The following is a 27931-nucleotide window of genomic DNA, read 5'->3' on the forward strand; positions in this document are numbered from 1 at the left end:
GGATGGGGAGAAAACCAGAGCTGGTCCAGCCCTGGCCTCTGCCGGGGGTGGGTGGGGGAGCACTGTGGGGAGCCTCTGCTGGGTGGGGGGGGACAGTGTGGGGAACAGGGCCAGAGCGCTGGCTGGGGGAGCTCCCAGCAACTCCAGCCCTGGTCTCCCCAGCAGGGGGCGCTGCAGGGATCAGGGCATGAGCAGAAAGAACGGGATGGGAAAAGTATCAGAAGAGCCATAGCAGAGCTGTGCTGTATAGCGGAAAGGGGGCACATTAAGCCCTTCCCTCCCCGACCCTGCCAGCTACAGCCAGCCCCCCGCACTCCTCCCCCAGCCAAGCACGCCCTGCCACCCCCCCCCCCGATGTGTGCGGGCAGCATCCCTGGCAGTGAAGGGGTTACGGCCACGCTGTGTGGGCATGGCCACGGACACAGCTCACATCAGCCCCAGGATGAAAAGAGACCCCAGGGCTCTGATCCCAGCCCTCCCGTGACCTTTTCCCCCGCTTGGGGGGGGAGGGGCAGCTTTGACTTGGGGCTCCCCCTAGATGCCCAGGTTCCTCTCCTACAGGCCTAGAGTCAGCGTACCAAAGGGGAAGGGAACCGTGCAATTCTTGCGTCCCCAACTCCATCACCCTCCCGCGCTCACCCCCACCCCTAATCAGCCACTAATTCCCCCAGGCAGTCACCTCCCCCTGCCATGGCCCAATTACAATGCAAGTGGGAACTCGCCCCACACTGGGCCCCAGTCCTGAGCTCACCCCACCCACTCTACGGAGACTGGGTACAAACCAGTCTTACTAAGATGCCATTTCTGCCCTTAAAGAAACACAGCAGATTAAACCAAACTGTAGATTCGGGCGGGAGGGTGGACTCTCCACTAGCATGCAGAGGTAGGCACTGGTTTGATCTCCGCACCGCTAAGGGTGACGCACACACCCCGTTCTCTCCCATGGGCACTTGACTTTAGCTCTTTCTTATTCCTTTCCTCTACCTGTAGCTGCTTTAGACTGAAAAGGACCGGCCATGGCACTTGGCAGATGGAAACAAAACAGCACAAGGGCTGGGAACACGATGCTGTGGCTCTGGGCAGGGATCGAATCCTCAGCACTGAACCCTCAAGACCCTGTTGCTCAAGCTAAAGGAGTAACTGAGAGCAAGGAGGAGACTATTACAGCAACTGGGGCTAGCCACTAGGGGGCGATGGGACCACCCTATGCTGCTGTATTACATCTAGTTCCAACACTCCCAGCTGCCGAATCAAAGGTGCAAAGCAAGTTAAATCCCACATCTCATGGCGAGGGACCCCTGGAGCTCCGTCCCCCCTTCTGAACACGGGATGCCGAGGCCATGGGAACTCCCCACCCCGCTGTCCTTACCTGTCTGACGAAGCTGTTGGAAGTCGTGTCCGAGGAGGTGCTGCCATCAGAGCGTTTAAACCTGCTCTTCCGCTTGCTGTATTTCCCCTGAGGGAGGGAGGGACAGCCCGGTTAATGAGCATGCAGGTGCTTACAGAGGGGCGGAAGCAGACAACTGCATGGCATACCAGAAACCTGTGGAACTCCCTGCTGCGGGACTTTGCTAAAGCTAATGGATGAGTTACCCTGAAATCTACTTTGCCACGCCTTCTGTCGGAGGATCTCAAAGTACTTTACAAGCACAAATTAATTAAACTTCATTCCTCTCCTGCAAGTATCATTGTACCGCTGGGGGGAAACCAAGGCACAAAAAGGGAAAATGCTTTACTCATGGCCATGCAGCAAGTCAATGGGAAAGCAGAGAGCAGAATGCAGGAGCCCCACTCTAATTGAGCCTATAAACAGTTCTATGACCACACTAGACATCCCTATCGCTGAGAATAGAGCGAGCTGCTTGAATACAGATGACAAGCCTAATGCTTCAGGGCATCAGGTCATCAGCTCGTGAGGCCAGGAAGGAATCTCTCCCCTCATGGTAGCATATCACACCACAAGGAGGCTGCCTTCCCCTGTGGCCAGCGGCTGGGGACGGGGGGACAGATGGATCCCAGGCTAAACATCCCGCTGGTCTGAGATGGTCTATTCCACTGTGAAAATCCCTCGGATCACAGACCCTTAGGACATGTCCCCATCTAAACACCCACCTGGGCCTGGCCTGGCTGTGGGATCCCCTTCCCTATGGGGCTGCTGAGTCCCCCACCATGGAGCCAGTAACCCTCACAGGTCCCTGGCACTCACTCGGCGCACTGGGAGTACAGGAGGCTGGGCTGGAGGGAGGGGTCGCCCTCCAGGGAAGCAGCTGGCTCCGAACGAACGCCACACGGTCACCTGATGCGGATGCCAATCAATAGGCAGCTCCAGGGCTTTAATAGCCTCGCTGGGTTCCCAACCAATCTGGCGTCACAGCCAGGCTCTAATCACCGGGGGGAGCTAATTGCAACGCCGGCCATGTCAGCTCACCCCGATGGAAAGAGGGAGGCGCGCGCCAGTCAAGGGCAAACGGCACTGGATCGGGTGGGCCTATATTGCAGCCACTGCCGGGGCCCCCCATATTGCTCTGGGAGGAATCAAGAGCTGTGGGGGGGACCCCACCCCCCTACCCCACAGACAGCAGCATATTTATAGGGTAACCATCGATCACATGGCATATTCGGGGGGGGGCAGGAGCTTAATGCTCAGCTAGCTGAAGGGGAAACCAAGGAACAGAAGAGGGAAGTGGCTTGCCCGTCAGAGGCCCCTGTGGGGAAGACAGCCTGGGAGCAGCTTTACTGCCCTGTGTCAATGGGCGGGGTGAGGCGTCTGCCCACCTGTCCCCATGGACGCTGCAGGGCTGGGTCCGAGCTCCGGATAGATGTACAGGGGATGGGGGCCTGAGCTGTGTTCTCCAGTGAGATCCAGAGAGTTCCCCCTGTGCCCAGGTAATGGAGGGGCTCAGTCTGCGTGCGGAGGGTGTGGGGTGTTTGACACATCACACCCACTGCGCCTAGCAAAGCCAACTGATTCAGCATGGAGCAGCTCTCAGGCCATCCTCAGGGGCCTCGGATTGAATTAGCCGGTTGGTCGTCAGGGAGAGGAGGAGAGAGAGAGGATGTAGGGCTGACTGGATTTGCAGCCAGTCTGTGCCCCCTCAACTCTCTCCCTGCCCCACAACGAGGGAGGGGGCAGTGGGGGCTCCAGAGATCACCCTGCTGCTGTCCAGAGCCGTCCCCTCTGTGCCAGGGGTGGGTTGGGATCCACAGGGGCAGAGGCTGAGCCAAGGGAAGGGATTCCAGTCCCAGGCTCATGGACCCTCCAGGGGAGGCCCCCAGCTGCCAAAGAGATGAAGGGGGTGGGGCGGCAATCCACACATACACCCCTACCTCTCGGCAACAAGCTGTACACACACACCCCTACCTCCATGCAACAAGCTGTACACACACACCCCTACCTCCATGCAACAAGCTGTACACACACACACACCACCTCTGTGCAATGAGAGTTGTGCATACCCACATACACCCTTATCTCTGTGCAATGAGCTGTGTACACACACAGAGCTGAACACACACAACCTACTATACACATGCCCACCCCCTCACAATTAAAGCTTACTACAGACTCGATTTACTACACACACACACACACACACACACTTCCCTAGTGACACATGCACTCACCTCCACTTCTCCCCCTAGTGCGCAGGCTCTGGTGCTCTCCTTCCTCACACCCACGCAGACCCCAGCAGCCATGCAAACGCACACACAACACACCTGCTGCTACTGAGTCATCCCATGACCTAGCGGCTTCTCTTCCAACAGAGCCTGGCAAAGGCTCCAAATACCCGGCTGGTGGCAAAGGCTTAGACAGAAGGAGCTAGCAGCTGGGAGCTTCCCCACAGCCAGCGCTCCTGCACCGTCCTCTACAGCACCTCCTGCTGGGAGAGGCTGGGGTTGGAGTAGCCAAGATTTCCACCCCACCTGCAGCCAGTGCGCCCTACAGAAGGTCAATTGTTGCTGGACCCTTCTGCTGCTGTCCTTGAGGGCCCAGTCCTGCTTCCCTCCACCCCGATGGGGGCAGGGTCATCACAGCCCTGGGGTGTCAGTCCTTTTCCAGCCGGTTCCTCCCAAAGCTCCCAGTGAGTGCGAGGCCTTTCTGCACAGGGCAAGTGGTCAGGACATGTTGGGGCCAGTCTCGGAATGAGCAGGCGTATCCCAGAGGGACAGCTGGGCCCAGTTGCTGCCCAACCCACAGACACGTGGTCTCTGAGCAGGGCAGGAGTTGGTATTTTTAGGATTCTTCCCCACCCCCATCTTTCCAATCAGGGCCCATCCCTCCGTCATATTCACTGTGCCTCCATGGGCGGCTGGGATCCCCCATCCAGAGGGCTGGTGCAAGGCATAATTTGTAATGAAAGAGGTGCAAGGGCGCAAGCAATTTTGTTACATTCATTACCAACGCTGCAAGCTCAAAAATGCTGGGGCTACAACCTGCCAAGCCTAGAGGGGTCCGGGCTCAGCCCTGGCACAAATTAAGCACTGGGTTGGTGGCTCTCCAGGTGGGGAAGGGTTAATCATGGCCATTTACAGAGCCAGATCCTAAGCTGGTGGAGGCTGGTTCAGTGTTTCCCAGCCCTATGTTGAGGGCCTGGCACTGCCAGGGTATCTGGGTGCTACCAGGAGCCTCTCCCCATTTGCCACTCCAAATCGCCTGGTGCGAGGGGACAAAGGGGGTGCGCGTGGACGATACCCAGCAACGTGAATGGGAGGATGTGCTGAGCTGGGTCAGACCAGCGGGTCCATCTTGCTACTGCTATCCTGCCCCCCGCCCCGCCCCGCTCACTAGCCCTGACCAACAGGTCCAACCTGCCACTGGGATCCCCACCTGAGTACATCAGAGCAATGGCCCATCTGTGCTGGCATCCCCGCCTCCTGCTACATTGGCTCACGGCCTGTTCCCAGGAGAGGCAAAGTCCCCTGGTACCCGCTGGCAAGAGGATGGGGAGGGAAAGGGGTGTGGTGACTCCGGAGAGGGTTTCCCAAATTATCCTGCATATTCCAAAGTTTCCCGGAGCAACACCTGCCCTTCACTGGCTGCCGTTCATGGCAGCAGCCCAGGGCACCCTACACAGTGAGACTGATCCAGCCCCACAAACCCCTCAGGATTATTCCCTGCATTTCCAACTGGGGAGACTAAGGTGACACAGCAAGCGAGCAGCAGGGCGGGGACTAGAACCCAGATGCCCGGACGCCCCGTCCCCTGCTTGCTCTAACTAGGAGACGGCAGTCTTCCAACTCCGGGGAAGGCACCCCAAACCCCCCCATCTCCTCTCGGCTGGCTTTGGCACCCGTTTACAAAGTTTGGGGGTCGCCTCCCTTGTGATCTCTGGGCACGCAGGGGACACCTGCAGGATGTAGGGCATGGGGTGGGGGGACCCAGCTTTGCCTGGCTGGGGCAAGATGGGCCCGGTGGGGCCAATAGGGCTTTTGTGCTAAGGCTGAAACCCGAGGGCAGCTGGGAAGGGCTGATCCCAGGGGAGGGGAGGGCGGAAAGCGGCAGCCAAGCTGAGATTCCTCCCCCCGGGGGCGAACCTTCCTCCAATCCCCCCCCAGCGGTTCAAAGCCCCCCCCCCAGCAACACTCTCCCCGACCCTGGGAAAAGCAAAGACCAGTGAGTCATTGGCCGGCTCCACCCGTGCTCCGGTTCCGATCGGGTCCAGTCCCACCCCCCGCTATTTCTGGCTACAAAGCTCCCCCCCCCCCGCAGCGGCGGTGGCGGGGGGGGTATTCTCCCCCCCGCGGTCCCACCTGGAGGCCGGGGTTGTCGAACACGTCCATCTGGATCTCCTGGGTCGAGCTGCGGGGTGTCCGGGCCATGCCGCCCTCCCGAACCATCGGGCTCCCGGCGTCTCGGCCTGGCTCGCACCCGACTCGTGTCCCGAGCCAGCCCCGGCGGAGGAGGAGCCCGGGGCGGGGGCGCGTGTGGGGGCGGCAGCCGGCCGGCCCCTCCCGGCGGCCACACAATGCGCAGGCGGGGCGGGCGGAAAAGGGGGGGAGGGGTGTGGTCCCAGCGCCCCCACCCCCACCCCGCCCCAGCAGAGGGGCTGAGCGATGGGAAGGGGGGGCGCCCAGGCGGCTGGAAGGAGAGACACCCCTTCCCCCCCATCCAACCATCCCCTGTGCAGGCAGGAGACCCCCCCACCCCAAGTCCTATCTCCCCCTACTGAGCGGCCTGGCTGCCCAGCAGTGCTGGGGGCAGCAGATGCCAGGGGAGGTCACCCATGGAGTGGGGACTCCTAGGGGGTGAAGGACTGGCTGGGGGGTGGCCTCATGCCTCCCTGCCCCCACACAAAGCCCCCCTGAGTCCAGGGCGATGGCTGGGCGGGGGGCTTCAGCGATCAGTCCCCTCCCTGCTGCCCAGGTGGCTCTAGCTTGCTCTGGGGGGTTGAGGACACTGCCGCCCTATGACTCCCCCAGGTCCTGCTCAGATATGGCCATTGGTATTTTACTGCCCTGCTGGGCAGCTATTCCAGACCCCCAAAGGGCTGGGATTCCTCGTCCCTGCCCCTAGTAGGCAGTGTGCCTAAGGGGGGGCTCTTGGCATATCAGTTCCAACCCACACCCCAGCTGATGAGCACGTGCTAACTGGTGTGGCTTGAGAGAGATCTCTGGGCACCAAGGCGGGGATCCCCCGCTCGTCCGGATTGCCTTGCTTCCCAGCAGGTCACAGGGTCAATGCAGGCCTGGGTGCCATGCTGCCGGGATGTGCTTGCAGCCAGGGGAGCTTGGTTGTGAATAGGTCACAGCATCCCAGAGGCCCTGCCTCAACAGCCTGCTGGAAAGCAGCCAGCTGTATTGCTTAGCTGGCCTGGGTCTCCAATGCTCTTCTTGTGGACTGTTCCTCAGTGCAAGATTCCCAGTGGCTCTTAACCCTCTCACCTCGCTCCCTCTTCACTCTGCACCCTCCTCTCAACCCACCCCCTTTCCCCCACCAGATCCTTCCTGAGAACCCACCTGCCCCGGGGCTCATTGGGGGCTCCCAGCAGGCTCTGATGATCCTCAGAGCCAACCGCATGCCATGCAGTCTCCACATCCCAGCACAGAGGGAGCACCAGGGCAGAGACAAAGCAGCAAATTGGGCTGCATCATTGTCCCTGGGACGATAGGGGAGAAAATCCACATGGCTGGTGGGATCTGTGGCTAATTAGGAATGAAGCATGGGGACCTGGGTCTGCGCTTCCCCATCCCCTCCCTTGTCTCACTCCTAATTGGGCTGCTGCTTTGCCTGAGCGTTGGGATGCGCCAACACCAGATTGGAGAGCAACAGCAGCCTCAGGACCCCCAAGGAACGTAGGTCTGGGGTGGGCTGGCTACCCAGATAACATGCACAGCTCTGGAAACCAAAGTGCAGCAAATAAACCCTTGTTCCCAGCTCGATGAAAGGTGTCCACTGGGCAGCCCCAGAGCCTGAATCCTCCCCTTGGCCACAGGGTCCATCTGTGGCTCTCAACCCTCCCTATAAGGTGTGGTGGCTGAATGGTGAGCAAGTCTCCCTTGATCTCACGCTGAAAAGCTGCCTCCAGTTCACCTAGCTTCAAAACGAGTACCTGATCCATCAAGTCAGGGCCAGCAAAGGTGGTGAGATGGGCTGTTCCCTTGGGTACCATTGGCTGTGAAACTGACGTGGCTTGGGCACATCAGCTCAGTGAGCCCCTGGCTTGGGGAACTTTGACTTAACTCCTTATGAAGGACCTACTCAATGCTTGTCTTCTCTGCTGAGCTTGCCAACACTGAGACTGACCAGTGCCCGTGTGTCCAATTAGAATTGAGCTGAGACCCATGGCACTCATCTCACCTCAGTAATTAGGGCAGTAATTGGCTTCAACCACAACTGCCCAAGACTGGATTTGAGCAGACTGCTGAAGGTCCCTGTGTCCCGTCCCATTCAGCTTGCTTTTGACTGGAGGTGGCTATGGAGTCTTGTCTCCTTGCTTTTGGAGGGGGGGGGGATTTGAAGGGACAGCTCATCCCACATCCCCTCTGCCAGGGTGGAGGTTGGGGGTCCAGTCCCAAGCTGCACGGAGGCCCTAGAAGGTTAAAAATGAACCTCTCTGGTGCTGCAGGGAGCTGTGGATTCACTCCAAGGAGCTGGCTCCTTCCTGGCTTCTGCAGCTGGGAGACAAACTATCCAAGAACACAGGACATCCGCTACAAGAGAGATTTTCCATGATTAGAACCCATCTATCACTGACGGGCTGAGGTGTGATGGCAGTGCCCAAGCACCGAATCATGTTTAATCTCCACTTTGCAGGCTGGAAAAATGAGGCACAGAGAGAAATGACTTGCCTGAGGTCACACAGCTAATTGGTGGCAGAACCAGGAATAGAACCCAAGCGTCCAGTCAGGCTCTAGCCACACTAGACCACGCTGCCTTCCCCCAGCTTTGGAGGGTGTAGATCCAGCTTGGATGACTGTGACAATCTGGGTCCAGACACCCCAAGGGGCGAAAAGGGGGTCTGAACCCCAAAGAATATGCAATTGAATCACCTGGTTATATACAATGTGATTGTGGATGAATACATCATGGAAGGTCTTTCATGAAAGCTTGTGATGTTCTGAACTTGCGGAGCATTAGGAGAGCTGCATGCAGGGTATGAATGTAGGTATGCATCATCGCATGTGTATATGTGTAGAACATTGTAACTGTGGTGCAACTACAGCATCACCTCACAACAGGTGGTGAAGGGATCAGGGAGAGGGGCACCAAGCCAGTTGTTTACAGGAAACCAACTTCAAGTACCCCTTCATTGTCCAACCAGGAAAAGACAATGGTGGACCATTAGAGTTAATGGAAAGACATGGACACAACTGGGAATTCCCCCCACTCTGAATACCCAAGAGTCACCATGCCAGGAATGAAAAGAAAAAGAAGCCTTTTAAAACCAGGTTTGTGTCTGAGGTTTTTTCCCAGAAATTGAGAGGCAGCCTTTAAGGGCAAAGCTGGTCCCTGAACCGCCTGGTCTTTCTATGATGGCCAGGGCATGCTGGGAAACCATTCTGAGGCAACAGGTACTTTGTATTAGAAAAGGGGATTTGTCTAATATAGTAGTGTAAAGCCTGAAGTTGCGTCTTTTTGTTGTGTGTGACTTGCTTGTGTTTGCTTTACCTGACTCTTTCACTTTTGAATCTGTGATTTTTTTTTTCCCTATTAAATACGCTTTTTGTTTATTTTTGCCCCCAGCAGGTCTCTGGTGCATGAACTGGGTGGAGTGTGTCTGCCAAAGTGAACTGATACCTGGGGGCTCTTTGCATACCTTCAGGGGTGACAAACCAGAAGAGAAAAGTCCGAGTGCCTGGTAGATAGGAACTCGGGGTAGATGGAATGGGGAAGACTTGGGACTGGAAGGGCCCTGCGAGGAGTGACTAAGTTGCTGGAAGCCAGGGTGAGACCTTTGGCATGTGTGCTGGCTAATGGTGTCAGCTCTCTGAGACACAGCACTATCGCATTGAGGCAGACAGTGACAGAACCCATCACTGGGCCCAGAACGTCCCAGTGACATCAGAACTGCCCCGGCCTCTTCGTCCCAAACTCAAACCAAGCCCTGAATCAATACAAGGTTGGTTGGTTTGTTTTTCTTCCCACCCATCACACCGCATGTCCCATTCCTGCTTTCAGTTGGCAGTGAAGCATCCAGGCCATGAGGTCGGAGGCTGCTCTCCTGAGATTTTTGTCCCAGCTGGAAGCAGAAAATCCTAGAGTCCCCAGAGGGCGCGACTTCTCCCAAGGTTTCCCATCGGCAGAAGGATCCCAGTGTTCCAGCATTTCCCCGATGTTCATGATGTCATGAGATACCAGCGGGTGGATCCCAAGTTAGGGACAGATGGGACACTGGAGATAATGGCCATGCAGACATAGTCCCACCACCATTCAGCGTCTCCCCCTGGACATGACCCTCCCAGTGCATGGAGCAGGCTGTGTTCTCATCTCTCCCCTCCCTGCCAGACTAGACCCCAGAGATGGGCTTGGACCAAAACCCTGTATTCAAGCAGTCCCACTCATCCAAATGTGACTCCCACCCATCCCCCTCTCCTGACATGGGGATGCCAGGCCAGATTGGAAATGACCTCTCTAGACCAGAAACTCCTTGTACATCCTGCTTCCAGCTAGGATAAGGAAAATGTTCTTACGTAGGCTTCAGTGCAGCAGCCTCTCCAGGAGGGTTAGCCTGGAGGCTCCCCTCTGTCATGTCGGCCTGTTTGTGAAGAGACCGTCCAGCTAACCATCCTGAGAGGAGCAATTCACTGAGCATCTTGGACAGCTGCAGCTGTTTCCTGGATATTTTTTTTCCATCTTGTCCCCCCTTCCCTCCCCCCACAACCCACCAGCAACCATAATCCCCCCCAGGGACCCTGGCAGCGAACAGAAGCTGGGAAGGAAGAGTGGGAGACAGAAGAGAGGGGGGGAATGGGAGAAAGATGATGGGTGAGCAGAGAGAGCCACAGATTGGGAGACAGGGCCGGGGGGCAAAAAGGAAAGAGCTGCGGGAGGGAAGGTGAACACACAGACAGCAGGCAGCTGCATGGGAGTATAACACAATTACAGATCTCCCTTTACATGGCCAGAGCCTCTCCACCTGCCCGGCACACTCAATCACCACTTCCACATTTTAGTAGTAAACACGGCAAGCAGATGGTGGAATGCCAGTGATGCCCCTCGGTGGATTGCTGCTGTGGGTCAGCAGGGGATGGCCTCAGGCCCATCCTATACGCCAGCAATATAAGGTGTTACCTCAACGAGATGTCCTTCCCCCCATAGCACCCTTTACAAATAGATGCAGCCACCTCTGGGGCGGAGCAGAGTATCTTTTGTGAGCAATGATCCACTGGAAAACAAAACCCAGTGCAAGATGCTAAGGAAGCCATTTGAAAACACATAGACAGGACCCTCTGGCAAATTTCATTGTTTCCTAGGAGAGATAAGGGCATAAACAATATCACATCACCCCTGCAGCATTCTGTAAATGCTGCAACCCCACTTCTAGGCTTCATTCTGGTGCTTTTGCACCATGAGAGAAAACAGCCAGATTTCCCCACCTGGGAATTCCTCCCGTTTAGGTGAATTCCCCTGGAGAGCATAGGGCATAACATGACTCTTTCACAGGAGCTGGGAAGCAACTATCTCCCCTCCCAGGGGTCTGACCAAATGTGTTATGGGGATGTTTTTTTATTTGCCTTTCTCTTTGGCATCAGCCTGTGTGGCCAATGCTAGAGGCAGGATCCTGGAACTGGTGAGCCAGTGGATCTGAGCCAAGTTTTCAACACACGTTCCTTTAGCAGGTATTTCCAGGTTTGAAGTTTGTTTTATGAAAACAACAACTTGGTTTTTAAACAGCCTAAATCTGTTGTTTCAGAGTAGCAGCCGTGTTAGTCTGTATTCGCAAAAAGAAAAGGAGTACTTGTGGCACCTTAGAGACTAACAAATTTATTAGAGCATAAGCTTTCGTGAGCTACAGCTCACTTCATCGGATGCATTTGGTGGAAAAAACAGAGGAGAGATTTATATACACACACACAGAGAACATGAAACAATGGGTTTATCATACACACTGTAAGGAGAGTGCTCACTTAAGATAAGCCATCACCAGCAGCGGGGGGGGGGGGGGGGGGGGGGGAAGGAGGAAAAACCTTTCATGGTGACAAGCAAGGTAGGCTAATTCCAGCAGTTAACAAGAATATCAGAGGAACAGTGGGGGGTGGGGTGAGAGGGAGAAATACCATGGGGAAATAATGACAGGTTTCAGAGTAGCAGCCGTGTTAGTCTGTATTCGCAAAAAGAAAAGGAGTACTTGTGGCACCTTAGAGACTAACAAATTTATTAGAGCATAAGCTTTCGTGAGCTACAGCTCACTTCATCGGATGCATTCGATGAAGTGAGCTGTAGCTCACGAAAGCTTATGCTCTAATAAATTTGTTAGTCTCTAAGGTGCCACAAGTACTCCTTTTCTTCATGGGGAAATAGTTTTACTTTGTGTAAAAAGAAAAGGAGTACTTGTGGCACCTTAGAGACTAACAAATTTATTAGAGCATAAGCTTTCGTGAGCTACAGCTCACTTCATCGCCGATGAAGTGAGCTGTAGCTCACGAAAGCTTATGCTCTAATAAATTTGTTAGTCTCTAAGGTGCCACGGGTACTCCTTTTCTTTTTGCGAATACAGACTAACACGGCTGCTACTCTGAAACCTTACTTTGTGTAATGACTCATCCATTCCCAGTCTCTATTCAAGCCTAAGTTAATTGTATCCAGTTTGCAAATTAATTCCAATTCAGCAGTCTCTCGTTGGAGTCTGTTTTTGAAGCTTTTTTGTTGAAGGATAGCCACTCTTAGGTCTGTGATTGAGTGACCAGAGAGATTGAAGTGTTCTCCAACTGGTTTTTGAATGTTATAATTCTTGACGTCTGATTTGTGTCCATTCATTCTTTTACGTAGAGACTGTCCAGTTTGGCCAATGTACATGGCAGAGGGGCATTGCTGGCACATGATGGCATATATCACATTGGTAGATGCGCAGGTGAACGAGCCTCTGATAGTGTAGCTGATGTGATTAGGCCCTATGATGGTATCCCCTGAATAGATATGTGGACAGAGTTGGCAACGGGCTTTGTTGCAAGGATAGGTTCCTGGGTTAGTGGTTCTGTTGTGTGGTGTGTGGTTGCTGGTGAATATTTGCTTCTGTTTTTATCTGTGTTTTTCTCGCTTAATGAACCAAGAATCTGTTCCTGTCAGGTCTCCTTCTCCTACCATATGTTGATCATTTTACACCAGCTAGATTCCAAATGAGCCATGAGATGGAATCTAGTCTGAGTATTTAACAAGCAGCCTTAGTTTTTGGTCTGATTTACTAGCCAATTGCAATTTTCAGACATGGCATTCAAAGGAGGAAATATGCCTAAACGCTGCAAAATGTGGGGATTTGGGTGCTTTTTAACTTTTAGTTTATAAAAAAAAAGTGACATTTTTGCTTGAGTGGAGTTGGTATCAGTTTAAAAGTGGAGCTTCAGTTATATTTTGCAAATGAGGCAATTGGAGAATCACTTTTTAAAGAAACAGGACCATTTATACATTTATATTTTTGTTAGTTTCTCCTCTTGTTCCAAGAACCCTTAAGCTTTGAGATTCTGGAGAAGTTCTGAACACGCCAAATTCATACAAATTTCAGCCCCTTTCTGGATCAGACTTTCTTGGACATGGGGCAAATCAGTGACTCTCTCTGGGCCTGAATCTGACTCTGGTTTTATATTACCCCTTTTTTCATGGAGATGCTCCTGGTTGACATGGCATGAGAGGGGAGTTAGGCCCCCTCGTGCCTCAGTTTCCCTAGCTTGAAAATGGTGACACTGATACTTACCAACCACACATGGGCCTGTGAAGATTAATTAATGTTTGCAAAGTGCCAGAAGGCAGGGATAAGAAGTGATTGGGAGTCAGGACTCCTGGGTACCATTCCAAGGTCTAACATTGGTTCACTGTATGAGTTTGGGTTAGTGGTGACCATCTAGGTCAAGGACAAGCACATACAATGGCTACCTGCAAAGCTGTGACTATGGCCTGCCCCATTGCTTTGGTTCCTGTTTCATGGCTGGCCTTTAACCTGCCATAGCCTATCCCGTAGCTACCCCCACACCTGACCTGGCCCAGGCCACCAGCCTAGCACACCTTATCCCATAACTTCTCTGCTGTCCCTCATTAACTTAGCTCCTACCCCATGGCTAACTTCCAATCTGACATAACTATCCTCCAGCCTAGAACAGAATCAGAAATGTAGGGCTGGAAGGGACCACAACTCCAACCCCCTGCACGAAGGCAGGATAAAGTGAACCTACAGCATCCTTTACAGGTGTTTGTCCAACCTCCAAAAACCTTAAAAACCTCCAATGATGGGAATTTCACAAGATCCACTGTAAGCTATTCCAGAGCTTAACTACCCTTATGGTTAGAAAGTTTTTCCTAACGTCTAACCTAAATCTTCCTTGCTGCAGCTTAGCCCCTTTACTTATTGTCCTACATTCAGTGGCTATGGAGCACAATTGATCAGCAGCCTCTTTATAACAGCCCTTAGCCTATCTGCAGACTTCTTTTCAGTCTTCTTTTCTCAAGACTAATATACCCAATTTTTTTAACCTTCCTCCGTAGAAGCTCCTCAGTGTTTCAAAACCTTTGATCATTTTTGTTGCTCTTCTCCGGACTCAGCCCAATTTGTCCTCATCTTTCCTAAAGCGTGGTGCCCAGAACTGGACATAGCACTCCAGCGGAGACCTCCCCAGCGCTGAGCAGAGCGGGACAATGACCGCCCACCTCTTACACAGGGACACGCTTGTTAATACACCCCAGAAGGATTCTAGCCTTTTCCCCAGCTCGTCAGGTTGTTGACCCATATTCAATTTGTGATCCACTGTAACCCCCCCAAGCCTGCCCCAGGACTCCCACCCTGACCCCATGAACTCAGCTCCTACCCCATGACTGCCCCCCAGCCCTGATCTGCCCCAAGGCCCCTAGCAGCTACTACCCCACAACTGCCCTTACTCTCTCCTCCGGCCCTCCCCAGACTGCAAATCACCCAGCACCCCCCTTCCACGTGGTGCACTGAGCAGCTTCCCTCCACTGCGCAGGCGAAGGCTCCGCCGGGCTAGTCCGGGCAACACGCCTACGTGCTCCTTGCGCAGGCGCCGCGGCACCCCGGGCCATACCATTCCCAGACGCGGGGGGGGGGGGAGAGATATGTTTCAGGCTCCCGGTTCGGTCCGCACTTTCTCCTTCGGAACCGAGTTCTGGCCCCTTCTTCCCCGTTCCGGGGTGGAGCGAGCCGGGAGGGGAGGGGAGGGGTGGCGAGGCGCTGGGAGGGGAGGGGGTGATATGGTACGTCCCACCCACCCACCCCCGCGCTGATAGTGGGAGCGGCCGGCGCTGCTGTCCCCCTTTCCTTTCAGCGCTAGGGCCGCTGCCGCCATGAGGTGAGCGGGGCGCGGGACGGGCGGGGGCTCGGGGCTGCGGCGCGTCGGGCCGGGCCGGGCCGGGCCGGGCCGGGCCGGGCCTCGCCTCGCCTCGCCTCAGGAAAGCAGCCGGTGCCGAGCCTGCGGGTGGGCCGAGCCGGGCTGGGCCTAGCTGTGAGGAGCCGCTTCCCCTGCCCCCATCCGGGGCCTCGCTTGTCCCCTCGGCCCGGATCCGGGCGATGGACAGCGGGGCGATAAGGGGCGCCCCTGGAATGGAGCGGGGGGGGGCGCGCGCGCGCGGGCGCGCTGGGGGCTGGAATGGAGCGGGGGGGGCGTGCGCGGGCGCGCTGGAATGGAGCGGGGGGGGCGCGCGCGTGCGCGGGCGCGCTGGAATGGAGCGGGGGGGCGCGCGCGGGCGCGCTGGAATGGAGCGGGGGGCGCGCGCGCGCGCGCGCTGGGGGCTGGAATGGAGCGGGGGGGCGCGCGCGCGCGCTGGGGGCTGGAATGGAGCGGGGGGCGCGCGCGCGCGCTGGGGGCTGGAATGGAGCGGGGGGGCGCGCGCGCGGGCGCGCTGGGGGCTGGAATGGAGCGGGGGGGGGGCGCGGGCGCGCTGGGGGCTGGAATGGAGCGGGGGGCGCGGGCGCGGGCGCGCTGGAATGGAGCGGGGGGGCGCGCGCGCGGGCGCGGGCGCGCTGGAATGGAGCGGGGGGGCGCGCGCGCGGGCGCGCGGGCGCGCTGGAATGGAGCGGGGGGGCGCGCGCGCGGGCGCGCTGGGGGCTGGAATGGAGCGGGGGGGCGCGCGCGCGGGCGCGCTGGGGGCTGGAATGGAGCGGGGGGGCGCGCGGGCGCGCGCTGGGGGCTGGGGGTGGTGCCCCAGTAAAGGCCCCGCTCTGCTGGATCTCCCCACTGTTCCCACCCCACGGGGATCCCGCTGTCTGGGGAGCAGCCGGCACTTGAGAGCTAGGCCTCGCTCCCAAAGTGATCGGGGACTTCTGGGTGGCCAGCATGAGGCACCGCAAGTGGCGGGCGCCCAGAGTCCCTAGTTGCTGTTAGAAACTTCATCCGGTCTTCTGTTCAGTGTGTCACCCGCCACCTTCGGCTCTGAGCTTTTGCCACAAGTGAAAACCTCCTTAATGAGAGTTTGATCTGGGCAACATCACTGGTCACAATTTTTCCACTCACACTGTTTTGCCATGTGCCAGATTTCCAGGTGATTGCTGCCTTTCCCTTCAGAGGTGACCACATTTCAGCAGTGCCATATGTAATTAACTTGCATTAGGCTTTGTAATCTTTCCAATGAAAGGTCCTTTATACATTTAAATAAAGCTAGACTGCAATTTGAGGATTTGTGGAACAGTGAACAATTTTGTGATCTTCAGTTGCACTAAACTGGGGGCTGCCTGTTCTAAGCCATGTGTGTTGGTTTGTTCAGTATGCTCAGGCTCCAGAAGAGGCTGGCCTCCAGCGTCTTGCGCTGTGGCAAGAAGAAAGTTTGGTTGGATCCGAATGAGACCAATGAGATTGCCAATGCTAATTCTCGTAAGTAACCATTTCTCTTCCACATGGGCACTGGGCAATTCAGTGACTTGCTAGTGCTATCTTCTGGTATGATTTGTGGGCCTAGCTAATTATTGAATATTGCAGAAGATGCAGCGATTTCAACTTGTCTTTGTTACAGGCTCGGTAGTAGAAAGGTTAATTTAATAGTAGCTAGACCGAATTGCCTTCTCCGTGGGTCTTTTTATATTCAAGTTTATTTAAAGGTTTTGCTGTCTTACAGGCATGTAGCAATTGCCTTCCCTTGATAACTGGAAGCGGTAAATGACCAAATTCTAGAATTCTGCTAAATCCACACTGAAAGAATTCACACAAGAATGTGATGACAAGTGTGGATGTTCTTTGGGGGGATGGGAGTTACTACTATCTAGTCAAACACCAACCACAGGGATATCTAATGGTGAACAGGTGAGATGCATGATTGAAAAGTGAGAAGAGCAGAAATACATGAAATACAGTTCACTACAAGCACTGAAAAATAGACAGTTTGTCCCTTCTCACGGACTAAGCTTCCTTTTGTGTTAACTGAGCTGGCAGATCCAGCAGGTAGAATGGAGGCAGAAGATGGACCCAAAGGACATCTTTATAAAGTATGTTTATTCCATTCAGGTCCATACTGCAGTGACTGGGAGAATGTTTCTCATGTAGGCCTGTGGTGGTCTGCAACAGGACTGCCTGAGGAAAACAAACTTAATTAAGGGGCCTCTGTAAAGGTCAAAATCTTCTTAAATTCCTTTAGACTTGGATGTTGTAATCCATCCCAAAAACTCCTTTTGAAAAGGAAAATTTGTTCGTGTTAGACTCTTGCCTTGCTCATGCTGTCCATTTTCTGTTCCATTTGATGTCTTCAACATGGAACATCTCTTCTGATTTCCAGGTCAGCAGATCAGGAAACTGATCAAGGATGGTTTGATAATCCGCAAGCCTGTGACTGTTCACTCCCGTGCCCGATGCAGGAAAAACACCTTGGCCCGCCGAAAGGGCAGGCATATGGGCATCGGTAAGTGATGGCTGGCTTCACTCTAGATAACTGGGGTTAAAGATCTGTCAAACTTTAGAGACCTTTGCTAAGGGTGGATTTATAGATTGCCTTATGTACCAAAGAAGGGCCTTGTAAAGCAGCTGGGCTCTTAATCATGCTCCTTGGATTTTTGAGGCAAGCAGAGGTGTTAAGCACACTGGCAAGGATGCTCACTGGTAATTAGCTGTGTTCCAGCTCTGTAATATCTTTCTGTCTGCCTCCAGGTAAGAGAAAGGGTACAGCCAATGCTCGTATGCCCGAGAAGGTGACCTGGATGAGGAGAATGAGAATTCTGAGACGTCTGCTTCGCAGATACAGGGAGTCCAAGAAGATCGACCGCCATATGTAAGTCTGAGAGCCAAATGAATGCTGCCCTGCTTCTCCTTTGTTGATGGGTGTGTCTGGGTGAGGAATAAGGTCCCCATCCGCCTGGATACACCAGCCTCTTCTGTTCAAGGCTTTTGCAGCAGCCTCTATAACCTTGGACCTGAACCCACAGATGCCAAAGGGGAAAGCCAAGAGAGATTAAACACACCTTTTACACAAATGATAAATCCCTTGCAGTGGATAAGGGCACTGGAAAGCTGCTGCAGAATGATCTTGATGTTAGCGAGTACTTCTCAGGACTAGCTCCTCTGCTGAAATTGGAGGGCAGGACAAGGGAGTCGTGTGTGGTGGTAGATTAAGATGCTGCAGAATAGTTAATTTAATTTTAAAACTCTGGGACTCAAAGGTCACTGTGTGGTCCACTGCAGACAAGACATAACTGCTGTTTATCTTGAGTCACTCAAGATGTCTTGGAAGCTGCACAGTTCGTATTTCCTCTTTTGCACCACCAAACAAATGAGTGTTGCTTCCTGCAACACAGTGAGCTTTCTCACCTCACCCGGTCACTTCTCTTTTGTTAGGTATCACAGCCTGTATCTGAAGGTCAAGGGTAACGTGTTCAAGAACAAGCGGATTTTGATGGAGCACATTCACAAACTCAAAGCAGACAAGGCTCGCAAGAAGCTCCTGGCGTAAGTGTTTGATTATTAAAGCCATTCTGAGAGCTCAGTACAGGCCCGAGACTTAAGTTTTGCACACGTGAGCTTTTTATAGTGCTCAGTACTAGTTTAAGTGATTCCATGAGCTTTCAGCACTTGGGTTACAAAGACATTCTCTTATTGTGGCATCCTGTAAAGTGAAACTGACTAGAAACAAATGAAATTCACTAACATCTCTTCACTGTACAAGCCTCCTCATAGTTATGTTGCTATAGCTCTGTCAATTAGGGGATTATTTACTCCTATAGCTATACTGGTTTAAGATTTGGTATGGGTGCAAACTATCATAACTTATAACAGTATAAGCCCTCTTATATCAGTATAACTGCATTCATATTAGGAGTGTTCTACTATACCAGTATGGTTAGAGCAGCAAAACTTTCTAATGTAGATAAGGCCTAAGGTTCAGTGGAATACAGAAAAATACTTCATACGTATTGACAGATGATCTGGATATTAATGGCTTGGTTTTAATGGTGTAAATAAATCCAAGTATGACTTGAATGACCCCTTTAAATAAGCTTTGCCCTTCTGGGTGACTTAAACACCCAGGAAATAACACAAATCTTCAGGGGATGGGCAAGTTCCCTTGCTGAATGTTGTCCAAAGACCCTCTCATTGAAGGATCCACTCTCAAGAAGAGGCGAAGTTAAGACAATTGAAGAACAAATGGGTTTTGGCAGATCATGCATTACTTTTCCTTTCTAACCTCAATCACTGGTCTGACCAGTTTTGTCAAGATCTCAAGGGCACTCTCTAACAAACAAGTTTGCTGTGTGGTGTCCTTGGAGATGGAGTAAAGACAACAGCAAGCCTATGTGCTGTTGTTCGGTCCAAGGACCTGTTTCAGTCCCAACCCTGGCCAAGAGTAGATTCCATTGATGCCTGCCTCTATTACTCAGTAGGCCAGTGGGGCGTCACTGAACAAGATACTGAATTGCACTTACGTCTCTGTTACATTGCAAAGCGCTAGTGGGGAGGTGTGTGGGCTTAGTAACCTGGTAAACAGCAGCTGTAAAGCAGTTGATGCTGCATGAGGTGTTTTCACACCTCATCTCTCTACAACAGCTTCCTAAGGCTGGAGAAAAATAGAGGTGGGGGATGATGCCCAGGTGAAAGCTAGGTGGGTTTATCTGGGTTGCTTGAGGCTGAGGCCATGTGTGTTCATGAAAACTATTTTCATCTTCAGTGACCAGGCTGAAGCTCGCAGGTCCAAGACCAAGGAAGCTCGCAAGCGCCGTGAAGAACGTCTGCAAGCCAAGAAGGAAGAGATCATCAAGACTCTTTCCAAGGAGGAGGAAACCAAGAAGTAACCTTCTGTGGCTGTTCTGTGTACATAGTGCTCTCCATCAAAGGAAATTAATAAATCTTCCACATCCAAACCTAGTCTTTAGCCTATATAGGGTTTAGTTGAGGGTGTCAGGGTGCTGAGGTGCTTTTGCCATCTGGGTACAAGTGCCTCCTGTGATATAGTAAAACTTCTGACACAGACTTGCTATCTGATGGGTCTGGGGACAGGTTGCTCATAACTTGCACTGAGTGTTGGAACGCTATGGGGTGTCTCTTGTCCGTACAGCGACTCCTTCAGGATTAGGAGCAGGGCAAAGGGACTCTCAGCCAGAAGATGATCATTGAGCTGGGGGTGAAAGCAAAGGAGAAGTCTTTGTAGATGACCCTGGAGGCAAGATGCAGCAGAAACCACCCATGTGAGCAATCCCTCCATGGAGGTGTTGCATCCCTGCAGCGTAGTATCTCAGACCAGTTAGAAAAGTTAGAGCCAAGTGGCACCTTCATAAGCAAAGGTCAGTCTGGGAATTTGTGTGTGGAAATCCTGTTTCGGGGGCAGGGGGAAGCAGCTATTCATTATCCATGGCATGATCCAAGGGGACAAACGTTTCATTGAACATAGGCAGCTTGACCAAAGCCTGGGAATGGGTACCTGTAACAGCCCCAAACTTTGATAAAGGACACATAGAAAAGGAAAGTATTAAGAATCTGTACCCACAGTGTTACAGACCTGATTGTCTTGAGGAACAGGGGGCAACAGGCTTGCTTCAGACATGTACTTGGCCTGTGAGCATTTGGTGTTCAGTAAGCAGCAGGACACATCTAGGTAAAACCACCCCGCTCAGACGTGACCACACATGCAGAGATGCCTCCCTACATTTTCAGTAATCCTCCTGCTTGTTTACATGTAATTCCAAAATTACTAATACAGGCTTAAAGCAAAGCTAATTTTGTGTGTGTGCACGCGCACACACATGCAAAAGTGTCACACCACTGCTTGGATCCGTGAACACCCCATATAGCACTGGCCATGGGGGGCCGTTCTTTTCCACCACCTGGCACATGCTCAGACCATGTAGTGAGAGTCTGATAGGAGGCAAGCTGCAGCAATTGCCTGTAGGGGTTGGGGTGCTGCTGAATTCCCTTCCCAAGATTCAGTCCCATGTAAACCCTGCTGGGCTATGTTAACATGCTCTGGGTATCTGCAGTGCACCAGCATGGTCCGTGCAGGGCAGTTAGTGCACAACATGCAGCCTGAGGCTTGGTCAGGGAATCTAGTGCCCCACTAACTATCACTGCAGCTTGTCTCCTGTCAGACCCTCATGCTGCAGGGGAGGAGAAGTTGGAGGAGGAAAGATCATCCTGGGAAGGAGGGCCAGGCCCATGACAAGCCAAAGTAATTAAGGGCTCTATATGGCAAAGGAGGGCAGCTTTCCTAGGGTTGATCCTTCTCCCTGTTTGGGGATGGGTGTTATAGGTGCAATGGGGGGCAGTGGCCCTCTTGGCCATATATAGGTGGGAAGAGCTGGTTTCTGAGGGGGGAGGGGAGAAAGATCCAAGCAACTACCCTAATGTTTTTCATAAACATTCCTAAAGGTTTGAGCAAGTACTTCCCCATCTCCTGGGTGAGGAATCTGTGTGAAATCAGGTCTTTATCTATGGAGAAGTGTCCACATCATAAATTGCCCCAATTGACAATCTCATTAGAGGCCAAGGACGATCTCGTCTCATGTCTTCTAGGTCCTAGCTAGTAGGGCAGCATGTGGAAGCTTGTTTTATGCAAAAATGGAGCACGTCAGTCGGCAGGGCTGTGTGTGCAACCCATCTAGTGAGCACGAGAGTAATACAGCTTTAGAAATCCTAGCCTGCCGTGGTTAGAACTTTAGGATCAAAGCTCAGTACAAAGGATGTAACTTTTCTCTCTGGACCCGAACCTGACTGTGAAAGCATGGCAGTGTGAGGGAGACAGCAATCAGAGGTGTATAGTTTTGAGTAAGGAGCTTTAAATGTGCAGAGAGTGCCCATTCCAGCTGGGTCTGAGCTCAGCCCAGCTCTCTAGTCAGATGACACCACTTCTGCAGCGTGCTATTCATGGCTTTTTTTTTTTTTTTAAAAGCTCTGCATATTTCTGACCTGTGCAGTTTGCGATGCTCTTTCACAGCCATCTGGGAAGTCTGTATGTTCCACACTGTAGAATCCCAAGCATCTCAGAAAAGGGGACAGTGGCTAAATGGCACTGAGTGGTGTTTCCCATGTCTCACTGTGGGGGAGGGAATGCTGGGAAAAGGTACTAGGGCAAAGTCCCAAGTAACTCATCATGAGATCACTGCTATCCATGCAGAGCCGATGGGACATGCCAGCCAAGCTCCTCCTTGCAATGACTGCATGGTTAGTACGCCTCTACCCTGTGAAAAAAGTGAAAGGGCCTAGGAACGTTCTTGGGGAAGGCAATGGATGCGCTTCCCAGTGCACCTGCCTTGATTTCCATATTATGCATCCCAAATACCAGTCTTCGAAACTACAATTGTTCAGCTTCAACCAGAGTTTTCCCTGAGACTTCAAAGGAGCAAGACTTCTCCATAGGAAAAGCGGAGCAAGTGTGTGGTGAGATCAAATATAATTAACCATCTTTGCCTCTTTCTGCAATGCAGCCTGGTACGACAACATGCATCAGGGTCTCTTTAAATAAAGTAGCTGTGGTTTTGGAGCAATAGCACTTACTAGGGGCAGCAGTGTGCTGTGGCTGGATCCATTTTGTAAGGCTTGGTGGCCTAGATTTAATGGTAACTAGGACTGCCATTAATGTGTGTACAGTATAAACATAGGCCCTGATCCTGCAAACTCATGGGAGTGCCTCCTGTAGGAGCTTCAGCGTTGGAGACCTTCGTTTTAGAGACTAAGCAGCTGCGGCAAAGATCAGGGTGTTGCTCTGGGCTTGCTCGAGATGGTCCCTGGGGGTGACCAGCTCAGGGAAAGAATGGTGGAAAGGTGTTTAAAATCTGTCTGTTTTCCTGCCATTAAATATTCAGGTCACATGTCTGCTAAGACTATGGAGATTATTGTATTACAGAAACAGAGCAACAGTGAAACATGACTGGGGGAGGAAGTGATTTTTTTTTTTCCAGCCCATAAAACTCTGGGCCTGTTTTTCAGAGGAGGATCAGCATCTACAACTCCTAAGCTGTGGGAGTTCAGCACCCCAGTGTTAGGTTTTAAAACATTCGACTGAAGCATTGGAAGAAAGTTATATGTGAATAAAGATTCTTCCCCTCGCTGAAAGCTTATGGGAGCTCCTCCTCTACCCCTCTGCATCCTGCATGATTCCCACTGACCAGGTCAGGTTAATTTCTAAGGCAATAAAATAACATTTCAGGTTGCCTACATGAAAGCAGCAAAGCCGCTTTTCTTCAACTCCCTTAGGTGCTCTGTGCACCCTGAAGCACCATGCGTAGGGTGGGTCATACTGATTTCTTCTGCCCCCCATTAGCTGCCCGGAGGCAAAAAGCCAATGAGAACATTTCATCTGGTGTCGCAGCTGCTGTGATCAGTGCAGCCAAGACTTCAAAGCCCGATGCTACTTTGCTTTCATTCACTTTAATGGTGGGGCTGATCTTTTAATAGAGGTGGCAGCCATCTGTGGGGGGGAGAGTCTCAGCTAGGATTTGGGGGCTGTCTTTTTAACCAACATCTTCAGCTTCCGGAGAGCCCACTGGAGGAATGATGAAGAGAAATCACCATGCTTGTGCTGAGAGGTCATAGCCTGGAGGGTGGGTGTGCGTCTCAGGTGGGCTGAGGGCCTGGTGCGGACTAGCGTCATCTGAAGGGCAGCCGCTGTGCTCTCTGGGAGAACAGCCTAGAAATCCCAGAGGAAAGACAGTTACAGCTCGGAAGGCTGAATTGCTCACAAGCCTGAAGGAGATCAGACTATTTACTTTGTCCCAGAGGAGGTTAAGAGGTGGCTCAAGCACCTACATGGGGAGTAGATGTCCGATAGGCTCTTTAGCAGAGGAGACATAACTGGTTCTGGGAGCTGATAAATTTGGGCTAAAAATAAGACATTTTTAACAATGAGGGGAATTAACCATTGGAACAATTTACCTAGAGATGTGGTGGTTTTCCCATTACTTGGAGCCTTCACACCAAAACCGGATGCCTTTTCAATCATTATGCTGTAGCTCAACCACAAGCGTGATGCATTGAGGGAAGTGCCTGTTGCTAGGCTGGAGGTCGGGCTAGATGATCAGAATGGTCCCTCCTGGCCTTAAAGTCTGGGACTCTATGAAAATCAGACTCCTTAGGACTTGTCTACGTGGGGAAATTCACTGGCATAGCTACTCCAGAATAACTATTCTGCAATAGCTCCCCATGTGGGACACCTATTCTGGAGTAAAAATGCCTTTTCTGGATTTAGCTTAATTCACTTTGGAAGCGGCAAGACAGAGCAGGGACTTCTAGGTTGTATTTTGGTCCTATCACTGACTTTCTATGTGAGGCACTCAAATTCCCCCTGGATAAAATGGGGGTGATCACTGAGCCCTGACCCCATGGGTGAAATCCATTCGTGTTTGCAAAGGGCTCACAGACTGTTGGATGGGCAGTGCTGTGAAAGCACTAAATGTTATTCCTAGTCCCCCTTCGTCAGCCTGCTCTGGGAATTATTATTGTTTATATGCCGCAGCAGCAGGGACTGGGGCCCTGTTTTGCGGGGTGCTGCACAGACATATATTATGAGTCAATCTCTGCCCTGAAGAGCTCACAACCTAAATAGACAAGACAGAAAAAGGAAGAGTTATTATCCCAATTTTACAGATAGGGAAACTGAGGCACAAAAGCCCTCCATGCACGCACACGGACTGGGGATCCTGTTGTGCTGGGCGCAGTACGTAAATAGAAAAAGAGAAAGTGCCTGCCCTAAAGAGCTCACAAGCTAAATAGACAAGACAAAGGGTGGATGAAAGGCAGGATTATCATCCCCATTTTACAAGTGGGGAAACTGAGGCTCAGAGTGAGCATGAGCAACTTGGCCAAGCTCACACAGGCAATCTGGGGCAGAGCAAAGAATTAAATCCAGATCCCCAGCCTACACCACAAGGCCATCATTCCTGTCTAATCCAGCCTTTCCCCTCCTCTTCTTACTGGACAGGGATGAGATCTGCCAACAGCCAAGGCTTGACACAGCTGGAGGGAGGGGAGTTCTTTGTAGAGAAAGAATGATTTCCCTCTACGTTTGTACAGGGTGCCCAGACTCTATGGTGATGGCCGTATTCGAAATGCGGATGCCGAAAAGCATACCACTTCCCAGTTGCTTCCTTACCACTCTTGCTAAGGCCTGTGCCCTGGAGTCCCCAGGAGGGCAGAGGCGGTAACTGGAAAACAGCCTCTTTGCCTTGGAGAAGATGGCCCCATGTGCATCTGCTCCCCATTTGTGACAGCAGCTAAGCTTATGCCTTACCTCCTCCTCCAGCCCCTTCAAGTCAGGGGGCCGAAGATCCTGAGGCCCCCCTTGCAGAGCTGACAGGCAGGGTTGGGACGAAGCCACCAGCTGGGCTCAGGCTCTGTCCTTGTCTCCTGAGAGGTTTCGGATGAGGGATTGCACTGCAGTGCTCCAGGGGAATCCAAGCTGGGAGAGCCGGTCAGCCGGGAGAGGGTGATGCTTTCTGGAGAGAAGGACCGGGAAGCCCTGCCTGATGAGGATGGCACTTCCTCCACTCTAACTCCCGGGCTGCCCCATCCCTCCTGCAGCAGAAGGTCCCTGTCCTCTCTCGACTGATTGAAATTGTTCTCAGGCAAAATCTTCTTGTCCGCACTGGGTGATACTGGGCCCTGCTCTGGAGTTGCCCCCTCCTGGTCCCACTCATACCCATTCTCTGTGTCATCTTCACCTCTGGAAGGGGTCTTTTCCCCTATCAGGCACCTGATGATGTTGTAGCCACTCTGGTCTCTGATTCTGAGCTCTAGGGTCTTCCCCAGGCTGGCTTGCAGTTCATCCTCTGTGGCCACCAGGGCCTCTTTGGTTGAGGTCACAGATGGCAAGCGTGTGGCCGGCTCTGCACCCTTTGCCTCGGGGACTTCCCCTTCCGAGCCCCGGCAGCTGGTGCGCGAGTCAGAGCCGGCGTTCTGCTCAGTGGCCACGATTCTGATCTGCTCCCCCGAAGTCCATACCACATTCCACCGGGGTGGCCTTCAAGAGGTCGCACATCAGCTTCACGAGGCGCTCCTGGCTGTCGTCGTTCTGGACCCAGGGCGGATGTTCCCCTGGAGCCTCTGGGAACATGGATACTCCCATGGGCTGGCCTGCTCTGGGCAAGGCCTCCTTCTCCTCCTCTCCACTGAGGTTTAGCACCAGCACCCCAGTGCTGTTGTCATGGCTGACAGTTGATGTCATCTTCATGCGCTTGTCCTCTTCTATATCCAGCTCTTCAATATCTTCTACGACCTGAGGGAGAGGAACAAACCAGAGCAGAGCTCCAGATCAGGAGATATGGGGCTTGGAGAAGCAGGAGGGGGTCAAGTGTGTAGCACAGGTCAGGGGACGGGGATGGTCTGTGCTACAGGCTGGAGACATCCCAGTCACAAGTGAGTCTATTGCTCCAAAGACAAAGGACTTTACCTCTGTTAACTGAGATAGCATTAGGGCTTCCAACCTCTCTAGGCCAGTGGGGCGGTGGAGGGGGGACTCCAGGACCCAGCCAAGCTACACAGATAGGCCAATGAAATGCAAGGAAAAGGCCTTCCCTGGAGAACGCCAAGAAAAATAAACTCAACTAAAGGCCCAATTGTGTCACAAGATTTGTGTGTGTGTGTGTTAAGTGGCTGCTTTCCCCAGTGACTGATCACAAGGGGTGTGTGTGTGTGTGTACGCGTGTGCGTGCATCGTCCGCTGGGACTTAGAGGATCTGAGACCCAGCGCAAGAGCAATTCCCAGCTGTCTGGGTGACCTTCAGCCTTGGAAGGACCAGTCTGAGCCGTTCATACGCATTGCTGGGATGTGACCTGGACATCACTCAGTGGAAACACAGCAGCAGTTGGGAATGCAAACAGGATGTGAAGGGGCATGAGGAACAGGCTAGGAAATAGCTCGGAGAATATCCTAAAGCCTGGATGGGGATCGATGGGGTGGCCTGAGCTGGAGCTGTCTGGTTAATCCTAGTCACTCCACCTCAGCTGGGGCAAAGCCAATGGAGAAGGGGGCTCTGGAGAGACCGAATGGGCGAGGAACTAGCAGCGGAGCCAGCTGGGAACTTCGCTCTGATATGTGGGCTGCCACGATTCGGAACTGAGCGTCACAACCTTTGCCCTCTGACATCAGAGATGCCAGGGTGGCTCGGGGGCGAGGTCAGAAGCGGGAGCCGTGACAAGGGTTCCGTCCCCACCTCCAGCGCAGACTGAGCCTGGGCGGGTCTTTTCCTCAGTTTCCCCATCTGTAGGACAAGGGCGAGCTCCAGCTCCTCCTCCGCTCTTCCCCCTGCCCCTGGCCTTATTGGAAATCCTGGGAGGTGGGCGCATGGAGCTGGCACCAGGAAAGTAGCCAGCATTGTGCCGGATGGGACTTTGGAGGAGTCTGGCCCCAGGCCCTGCAGAGCAGTGGGGCCAACAAAAGGAGACCCACGACCCGGGGCTGAATTTCAGGCTTCGGCCTAGTCAGGAAACGCCCTCCCTCCCTCCGAGGATCCTCTGTGGCTCCATGGCCACTGCACAGCTTGGCCCAAACAGCTCCTCACCAGCTTCCCTTCCATGGTGGCTGTATCACTGTGCCGGGCTCCAGCCGTGACGAGGTCCAGTGCACCGTGCTCGGGACTCCCAGTTCTGCTCCGGGAGTGCAAAGATGTCCTTGCCCTGCAGAAGAGACTGGGCATCAGTGAAAGGGGCTGGGGCACCATCCCTCGAGCCTTGGGGGCAGCATGCCCCAGCCCCCAAGGCTCATTCCATGTTGGGGCTCCCTGCGGAGGGTCCTGAGGTGGTGGCCAGTCAGCGGCTATTGTGATGGCAGCTTTGGAGGGGGGAGCTGCTGGCCCAACTCACTGATAGCCAAGCAGCTGCTGGAGGCTGATATTGATCATGGACAGCAGGATCCCTGGGAACATCATGC

The 27931-nt window shown here is 53.2% G+C and overlaps 3 protein-coding genes across 5 annotated transcripts in view; 1 reads left to right on the plus strand and 2 right to left on the minus strand.

Moving 5' to 3' along the window:
- CACNB1 (calcium voltage-gated channel auxiliary subunit beta 1) overlaps positions 1-5948 on the minus strand; it is a 29776-nt gene extending 23828 nt beyond the window's left edge. The window contains exons 1-2 of one of the 3 annotated variants that reach the window (XM_038385711.2): positions 5752-5945; positions 1370-1456 (exon numbers count right to left, since the gene is read on the minus strand). In XM_038385711.2, the coding sequence (XP_038241639.1) occupies positions 1370-1456; positions 5752-5838 (174 nt within the window). In that variant the 5' untranslated portion in view covers positions 5839-5945. Of the gene's footprint in view, positions 1-1369; positions 1457-5751 lie in introns of all 3 variants that reach the window. The other 2 variants (XM_038385712.2, XM_038385714.2) reach the window with 2 other exon arrangements.
- Positions 5949-14616: 8668 nt separating this feature from the next.
- On the plus strand, positions 14617-19937 carry RPL19 (ribosomal protein L19). Its single transcript, XM_038385962.2, has 6 exons — positions 14617-14952; positions 16364-16470; positions 17366-17488; positions 17734-17854; positions 18418-18528; positions 19745-19937. The coding sequence occupies exons 1-6, from the start codon at positions 14948-14950 to the stop codon at positions 19866-19868; spliced, it is 591 nt and encodes a 196-aa protein (XP_038241890.1). The 5' UTR covers positions 14617-14947; the 3' UTR covers positions 19869-19937.
- Positions 19938-21294: 1357 nt separating this feature from the next.
- Positions 21295-27929, minus strand: LOC122457583. Its single transcript, XM_043503244.1, has 5 exons — positions 27865-27929; positions 27564-27678; positions 26115-26278; positions 25157-26023; positions 21295-23695 (listed from the first exon to the last, which is right to left on the minus strand). Exons 1-4 carry the CDS (start codon positions 27927-27929, stop codon positions 25312-25314), a joined length of 1056 nt encoding a protein of 351 aa, XP_043359179.1. The 3' UTR covers positions 21295-23695; positions 25157-25311.
- Between the last annotated feature and the right edge of the window lie 2 nt (positions 27930-27931).

Source organism: Dermochelys coriacea, chromosome 27 (genome assembly GCF_009764565.3).
Source record: "Dermochelys coriacea isolate rDerCor1 chromosome 27, rDerCor1.pri.v4, whole genome shotgun sequence".
Taxonomy (NCBI): domain Eukaryota; kingdom Metazoa; phylum Chordata; order Testudines; family Dermochelyidae; genus Dermochelys; species Dermochelys coriacea.